The sequence below is a fragment of the Malurus melanocephalus genome, unplaced genomic scaffold (genome assembly GCF_030028575.1).
Source record: "Malurus melanocephalus ecotype Western Australia unplaced genomic scaffold, MMel_1.1 scaffold_115, whole genome shotgun sequence".
NCBI classification, from domain to species: domain Eukaryota; kingdom Metazoa; phylum Chordata; class Aves; order Passeriformes; family Maluridae; genus Malurus; species Malurus melanocephalus.
The window spans coordinates 72-8,311 of record NW_026623347.1 but is presented as its reverse complement, the minus strand read 5'-3'; the positions used below and the strand labels follow the sequence as shown (position 1 = coordinate 8,311).

At 53.4% G+C, this 8,240-nt stretch overlaps 2 protein-coding genes across 2 annotated transcripts; one reads left to right on the top strand and one right to left on the bottom strand.

Annotated features, from left to right (window-relative positions):
* Positions 1–250: 250 nt before the first annotated feature.
* Positions 251–4,558, top strand: MED9 (mediator complex subunit 9). Its single transcript, XM_057369760.1, has 2 exons — positions 251–397; positions 3,787–4,558. The coding sequence occupies exons 1-2, from the start codon at positions 261–263 to the stop codon at positions 4,001–4,003; spliced, it is 354 nt and encodes a 117-aa protein (XP_057225743.1). The 5' UTR covers positions 251–260; the 3' UTR covers positions 4,004–4,558.
* Positions 4,559–5,929: 1,371 nt separating this feature from the next.
* On the bottom strand, positions 5,930–7,921 carry RASD1 (ras related dexamethasone induced 1). The gene is made up of 2 exons (XM_057369758.1): positions 7,493–7,921; positions 5,930–7,250 (listed from the first exon to the last, which is right to left on the bottom strand). Exons 1-2 carry the CDS (start codon positions 7,776–7,778, stop codon positions 6,700–6,702), a joined length of 837 nt encoding a protein of 278 aa, XP_057225741.1. The 5' UTR covers positions 7,779–7,921; the 3' UTR covers positions 5,930–6,699.
* Positions 7,922–8,240: the final 319 nt, after the last annotated feature.

Here is an 8,240-nt window from a genome sequence, read left to right as displayed (position 1 = left end):
ACTGGTGAGGTGCAGGAGGATCACTGGGGGCACAGGCAGGATCACTGTGGAAGCATGTGGGGGGCCTCACTGGGAGTTTCGGGAGCGATCCCTGGAGGTCTCAGCGGGACCCCAATGCGGACGCACAGCACACCCCACTCCCCCTAACCTATCGCTGCCCACACCGGCCCCCATATCCACCCCGGCCGGCGCCGCGGGCTCGGGGGCCGTGAGGCGGGGCCATGGCGGGCCCGCCCCGCTCCGTCACTGCCGGGCCCGCCATGGCGTCGGGGCCCGCGGGCCGCGCCGCTGAGGAACCGCCGCCGCCGGAGCCGCCCGCCGAGCAGAAACCGCCGCCGCTGCCGCCCGCGCAGGAGGAGTTCTCCTTCCTGCCGCTCGTCCACGACATCATCAAATGGTAACGGCGGGCACGGCCACCGCCATCCCCCGCCCCGCCGGGCACCGCGGCACTGCCGCAGCCGCCCCGCTCGGACGGTGCTGCCTCACAGCACAGAGAGCCCTCGTGGGGCCTGAGTGAGGAGCAGGGCTAAGGGGTGCCCTCCCCGGTGCTGTTCTCCCATCACAGCATCCCCAGGGATGCCCTGGGTAGGGAATGAGGCAGTGGGATGCCCCCTCGAGTGATGCTTASCCAGCTCCCAGCGTCCCCAGCATGYTCTGCATGGGGAGCAGGGCAGTGGGGTTCCCCCTCGAGTGATGTTCTGCCAACCACAGCATCCTGGGATGCCCTGGACAGRGAGCAGAGTTGTGGGGCTCTCTCTTTAACGTTGCTTTCTCATACTTAGCATCCTCAGCATCCTTAGCATACTCATAATGCCTTGAACAGGGAGCTGGGCTATTGGATCCTCCCTCAAGTGATGCTCTCCGAGGAGATGCTCTCCACATCCCCAGGATGCCCTGAACAGGTAGCAGGGCAATGGGGTCACCCCTCTAGGGTTGCACTTCAGTCTCTTATCATCTCTTTTGCCCTTTTTGTTCCAGCTGGAGTTCCTGGGAAATGTGTCAGAGGSAGCTAGCATAGTCCCAAGTGCATCTCTACTCTGGGTCATGCCAGTATCGGGGTGGTGTCGGGGTCACCCGAGCAGTGCAGGTGCTGCCATGGCACAGGTACACTGCCCCACCACTAACCCCGGAGCAGAAACACCGTGTGTCCGCCAGGTTATTGCTCTAGAGAACTGTACTCTTTGGCTGATAACAGCCTCAGAAAGTACAGGCAGTACGTCAGGAATGCAGCCCAGTTCGGGGCAGTTGTAAAAAGGAGGATGGCTTCCCCAGTGGAACATACACTGTTCTCTTGCCAGCTCAAGATAAGCCCTGTACAGGTGAAAGGTGCTGGTYCTGAGAACTGATGAGTTTCTGGACCAGGATAACCCCTCCAGAGATGCTTGTCTGACTTCCCAGACAGGGAATGGCTCTGCCATGGAAATCCATGAAGGCAGGCTCCATGCTCTCACATGGGCACACTGCAGGGTGAGTCAGTGGGCATGGGAAGCATGAATTGCCTTCCTCCTGCCCTCTCCCTGTGTRCTCCTTGAGRAGCTGAWTTGTGTCCTGCTGATGTTRYGCTTGGACCAAGGTGAGSRGGGTTCATCCTTAATGGCTCTGCAKCCCAAGCAGCCCAATCCATGGCAATGAATACCTTTGACACACCAGTCCAGAATGGGCATGAGAACACAAACCCTCTGATTTMAGTGTCCCCATTGTGCTAGGTGTGGGCCATCAAGTTGCCCACTGACCTTGATTCTGATCTGTCCAGACCACAGGAGTGAGGCTAAATCCCCTGCCAGGTGCRTGCGTGAGCAGTAGCCATGGGCTGAGACCTCCCAGATTCTGATTTGTCGCTGATCAGGTTATAATGACACACAAATGACAGTCCTGGGGATATCTTGTGCCCTGTCCCACCGAGCCACCCACTCCTGCTGCCCAGCTACCTCCCTTGGCTTTGCCCATGGCATTTCCCAGGTGGCTCGAGCCAGCGTGGGTCCTGAACGGTGTGTCAGAAAGCTGGCACCACAGCGGCCAGCGGTGGGATGTTGTGCCTCTGTCCCTGACAGATGGCAAACGGGCTGTCCTCTAACACTGCCTYGAGTGGCAGAGCCCAGCCCTGCTGTTCTGACACTGACTCAGCCATGAAGACACATCTCCRAGGTGACTCTGTGCTCCGGAGCGAGGATGTATCACGTAAATTTGCAAACATTCAAGGACGGGTGCTGYTTCCTGTTTGGGTTTGGAGAAAGTTTCCCTAAACAGGATCTGCTGATATTTTCAGCCTTGTACAGTCCAGTGGCATCACTGCTGAGGTCCCACTGTGTGGCTCCACAGATGGTGGGTTGTGCTGGTGTGGTGAAGAACGCCTTGCCTTGAGGCAGGTTTTGTGTCCAGTCCATCAGCACAGGCTATGGTTGGATGTTGTGTTGAATGMTGTGTTAGTTCAGGCTCTTCCCACACCTCCTCACTCCCACCTGTCCATGCATCCAAAACGGGGAATCACTTCAATGGCTTGATCCAGCAGGAAAAAAAAAAACCATCAGGAACAAAAAAAMCCCACAAGCSTGAAATATTTATCCCTTTGGATCAAACAGGCAACAGGCAGCTGTCAATTCTCTTTGTGTGGGGAAGGGAAGGAGATGTGGGGATGACACCGCTGTCAAAGCCAGCCTGCAGCTGTGCTGGATTTAAGGCAGTGTCACCCCATCCTTCCCCASATGTGCCATGGGGTTGGTTGTGCATGTGCCTGTATTTTTCCACTGCCGACCTGGCCCTGAGTGCCTGCAAAATGGGGAGACATTACAGTACCAGCTGCAGTTTTATTTAGAAGGAAATAATGAATATTTTGTTCCAACAGGCTTTTGAAACAAGCAGTGGCCATCTGCTTAAAAGTTTTGCTCTCAGCCATGTCACGATTCCCCAAAGTTCTAATCGAGCACCTCTCTGCCCTGGTCATGCCAAGCACATTTATTTTTAGGTCTGGCTATTGAACAGGCTCCCAGTTTTTCAAAGACCATTAGAATCCYGCTCTCCCTATTAACTGGAAGCGGGGCTTGCTTTTGCCTGGAATCAGTAAAACTTCTTGCTGGTGCTAACAAAGCTGAGTCAGATACTAATGAGGGTTCAAGGGCAGACGCTGCCTCAGACAACACTGAGCCTTGAAAAGCACAGAGCTGGCTGCAGAGCCAATTCTGCTGCTCTTAAAAAAACCCCAAGCCAACCCAAAAAAAAAAAACCCCTCTGCTTCTTTTTTATTAGGTATAAATCCCCAGAGACTCCTTTTAAAGCTCCAAAGCACCATTTTCTCTGCTTTTGGACACTCTCTGACACTTTGGGGAACAGTTTCTGTTTTCTGCTGTCAAGCTGTTTGAYTGCATTGATTTTTTTGTATTACAGCCGCAACAGGTCATGAGTGAGACTGGGMTCTTTTTTTTCCAGGTGATTACACACAACACATATGCAATCCTACCTTCCCCAAAGAGAGGTACAGGAGTTCAGAGGGAGAWTTTAGCCTGCTCCAGGGTGATGTTTGAAAGCTGCAGAGCAGCTCCTAACCTGATTAATGCGTCCTGAGGTGGCTGGATTGTGTGCTGGAAATTTGCAGGAAACCAGTTTGCCCCTAAGCTTCTCAGTCTGTATATCCATCTCTGTTMTTTTATTGGGATAAATGGAACAGGTGTGTGTAGCTAGATACCAAGAGCAATTTTCCCAGTGAATTCCAGTTTAAACCCTAGTTGTATTGGAAATTACAGTGTTTTCAACAGGAGAATTCACAGTGTCTCAATTTTCTCTCCTCTGCAGYATGGACAAGGACAGCCAGGATGTTCACCAGGTACTGAATGAGCTCAAGAACAAGTTCCAGGAGATGAGGAAGCTGATCAGCTCCATGCCTGGCATCGGGGTGAGCCCAGAGCAGCAGCAGCAGCAGCTGCAGAACCTGCGGGAGCAGGTCCGGACCAAAAAYGAGCTGCTGCAGAAGTACAAGAGCCTTTGCATGTTTGAAATCCCCAAGGAGTAGGAAAGGCACAGCTCCACTCTCTGGGTCTGAGACACCTCCTCTCCAAGCTGAACGGGGTGGCAGGAGTTGGCTTTTCTTCAGGTTTTGTGGTTCCACTGCTGCAGAGTTGTGGCTGTGTGGACTGTGGGTGTGTGACACAGAGCCAGGACACCRTGTGCTCTCCCGGGACGATGGCAGCGGCACGTTCCCTTGATCAGCTGCAGAACTGTGCACTTACATATCCCATCTCCTGTTTTCTCTCAGGGTGGGGTTCTTCTTTTTTGTTTTCAAACAAGCAAGAGACATTYTGCTTTCTCCTCACTAAGGATCAAAGTACCTTCTGGCGAAAAAGGGGGCATTTTCTGCAATTTGTTTTACTTAAAAATGGCCAAACATCAAAAGRGAACATAAGAGAGAAGCATGAACTGTTTGGCTCTGCTCCTGGAAAGAATCTCTGGTACACTTTCCATTCCCTGTGCATTGGAAAAGGAATGATTGCTTTCAATTGCTTCTGTATTTCCCTTTTTAAACAATTGGTGGTTGTGTCTGGGATGAGTCAAATAAAGATTTATAAATTCCAAATTGCCTCTCTTGTGYGTTTGCTGAGTGGATGTGGGCAGARCAGGGGCAGGATGTTGGCAGCACATGGGATCCTGGGCCCTCTTAAAACAGAAGAAGGGCAAGAACCAGTTAAAGGGCATAAACAATAAAAGCTTTTAGTTATTCCATGCTAAAAGTCAGGCTCAACAGAACAGGTAACTTCCGCATTCAGGGRCTTTCCACAACCACAAACATCTGAGGAGCTTGAACAGGTAATTCTGCTCAGTGGGACGGTTGGAACTCACCTGTAGCTTAGGGATTAACTCTGTTCTCACTGGGATACTGTACTAGTACTTTCTTTGGGAAGGTGCCAGTGTGTAGACTCTGAGTAAAGCAGAACACTGAGATAAACAAAGCACAATGTACACATTCTTTATTACTGAAATTGCCTTTCCACCAGCAATTGCCTGTCCCAGCTCAATAAATTCCTGTGTCTCATGCCTGGACGATGTTTTCCATTCTTTTGCCAGTTGCYGTTCCTGTGAAATCAGGCATAGGCAGAGCTGGAAGAAACAACACRTTGCCAAAGAAATGTCTGGCACTTAGTTCAGGAACAAGTTAACTCTGTCAACTTGAATCCAAGTTTCAAGCGAAACTGAAGTGGTTTGCTTTGCAGTCTCACTCCCTCACTGTTGTTATGTGGCTTCAATATGATTTTTTTTTGCCACTAATACGTACTAAACACAGATTGGTGCTGCTGCTTGAGAGGGGTGCGGGGGTTGAAAATGAGTTGGAAGAGAAGCTGGAGTCGGGAGAAGCTTTCTTTGAAGAGTTATCCCCTTTCCCTTTCACTTCTAGCWCTGATTACTGTGACTCGTTATTGGGAAGAGATTAAAAACCATCAGATGTAAAGGTGACCTTTTGAGCAAAGTACTTCCTTTACTCATATTGCAAAGTAAAAACAATATCCYAGCTGGGGTGCCAATGAATCAGTCTGTGTTGACATCATTAAACAGTGCTTAGTTAATCGGCAAAGAGCATGAAACACAATCAGCTCTTTATAACGAAGTGATGTCAGTTTGCTGGGTGACTGCAGGCGGTGACATGCCACTGCCCGGCGTGTCATGGGGYTGGCAGCACCGTCACTCGGCGTAGTGGAGTGAGGAAAGAGTGCTGGCTCAGTGACCCGTTGGAGTGAGTAACTCCCTGCGTGGCCCCTCGTTACCCTGTGTGGCAAAAACCCAGCGGCTTGCAGAGGCGGGAACCTTTGCACTGGGAGTCGGAGAAAATGGGGCAATTCAGGGCTTGAGTGAGAGGCTGCTTTTGCCACCTCGGAGCTCTGGCCTTTATATTTAGCAGGCTTTGCCATGGGGTAGGGTGAGGAAGCCAAGACAAAACTCRCAGGTGTAATTTTTTAAAAGATTTTATTAATTTGTAGAAAAAATAAAACATCAAGTTTCACCCACGGTAGAAACACTTGAAGATTTTTTTTTGTTCATGTCAATGACAAACAATACCTACATAAAGTGCCTATTATTTTGTTTTGTAAAACCCTTCCCGCTCCCCCCACCCTCCCCAAATCTTGCAAATCAAACAAGACAAATGTAAACAAGAGTCAGTTTTTTGGTCCATCGGGGCTGTAACTCTTCAATGTCTTTGCAACAGCTTAGGAGTGTCTTCTGCATGTGTTTTGCAGACACAGACGAACACACAACACAGAGCCAGAGTCYTTGCACAGCTTCTCAAGTTGAAAAAAACAAACAAAAACCAACCCCAAAGCCCCAGCAGGTGCTGGCAGGCCCCTGCCCTCCCTCCCAAGGGCCGTGCCCGAGGCTGGGTGGTTTGGGAGGGAAAGAAACACCAAAGTTTGTGCCCTCCACACTCATCCTGGCTGCCCAGCAGCTCACCCTTTCCCTGTCTCTTTACTCAGAGGAGGAGACTGTTCTCAGTGACATCTCCTCCTGCCCTCCAAAGCCTCCCCCTTTGCATCCCTCGCTCCCAAAATGCACCCCCAGGGAGRGAGATGATGAAAGCGGGAGGAGGGAGGCTGGGGGAAAGGCGACCCCCTCTCTGCTCGGGTGGCCACCTGCCCAAAGACAATTCGRAAATGAACATCTTTCCCCCCTCCTTTCTTTCTTTCTTTCCTCCTTCCTTCTTTCCCATGGCGAGGAGGGCTCCTAGCTGATCACGCAGCGATCCTTCTCCTTGCTGTGCCCRCCGCCGATGGCCTTCTCCCGGATGTACATGAGGTCGCTGTGCACGCTGGGCCGCCGGGCGAAGGGGGCCACGATGCCGTACGCCTCCTCCGTGCCACCCCGACCCCCGTCCTTCAGCAGCTTTTTGCCTTTCAGCGCCTTCTTGTGCAGGATGTCGCAGTACTGGACCGAGACCTTGCGGTGCAGGTCGGGGCTCATCTCGCTGGGCAGCTTGGCCATGGTGAAGAGCGCCTGGAACATCTGGTCCAGGCTGCTGTTCCTCTTGGCTGAGATCTCGAAGTAGGCGCAYTTTTTGGGGTCCCCTCCCACCAGCTGCTCGATCTCCCGGGGTTGCACCTCCCGGTAAAAGTCCCGGTCRCCCTTGTTGCCACAGATGACCAGTGGCACCTCTATGTTCTCCTTGGTTTTGTTCTTCAGGCACGACTTGGTCTCCAGGATTTGCTGCTTCAGGCGCTGCACCTCCTCAAAGGAGTCTCGATTGTCCAGGCTGAACACGAGGATGAACACATCTCCTGGGGGAAAAGAGGGAACGTGAGAGGTTTGCAAGGACAGGGACACACTGAGACCCACTCCTAAGCCAAATGGAGACTTGGAGAAGGAAGGACCAGGCAGGACCTGGGTCCTGCATCCTTCTGTTCACCAAGAAGAGCTGCACATCCACTTGAACACACAAAATCCTACCTCCCTCCTCCCAGGACTGGAAAAACATCCCCAAACCGAGCAGGAATCTGGCAGAGGGACCCTTGACAAGTACCTGTGAGGATGGAGAGGCGGCGCATGGCTGGGAAGGGGTGGTTGCCCGAYGTGTCCAGGATGTCGAGCTGATAGACCTCGCCGCGGATGCTGTAGAACTTGCGGTGGAAGTCCTCGATGGTGGGCGTGTACTGCTCCTCGAAGCGGCCGGTGAGGAAGCGGGAGACGATGGCCGTCTTGCCCACCTTGGAGGAGCCCAGGATGACCATGCGGTAGCAGTTCTTGGCGGGGATGCTCAGCTCGGCCTCGCTGGGACACATCTTCTTGATCATCGCTGCCAGTTTCATTGACGCCGGCAAAAGTGCAGCTTGCGCCGAGAAGTAGAGGAGGAGGAGGAGGAAGAGGAGGAGGAAGGCGCTGCCTGCCCGGCTGCTCAGCCCCTCTCCCCTCTCAGGAAGGGTCGGTGTGAGCTCTGCACGGCGGCCGCCGCGTTATATGGAGCCGGCAGCGACCGCCCCTCGGCGCGTCACGGCCCGGGGCGGCGGCGGCTGAGTCAGCGCCCGGCTCCGCTCCCGGCCCGGCCCGCGCCCCCCGCCGGGCTCCGGGCTGCTCGCACCGCTCCGTTCCGCGGCCCCGTTCGCACTCCCGGGGCTCGCTTGCCTGGCCCCGTTCACAGCCCGGTTGGGGCTCCGGGTTCTTCTCAGCCCTGTCCCGTTCGCAGTCCCGTTCGTACTCTCGGTGCTGCCCAGCGCAGTCCCGTTTCCACCCCGGTTTGCACTCTCGGTGCTGCCCAGCGCAGTCCCGTTTCC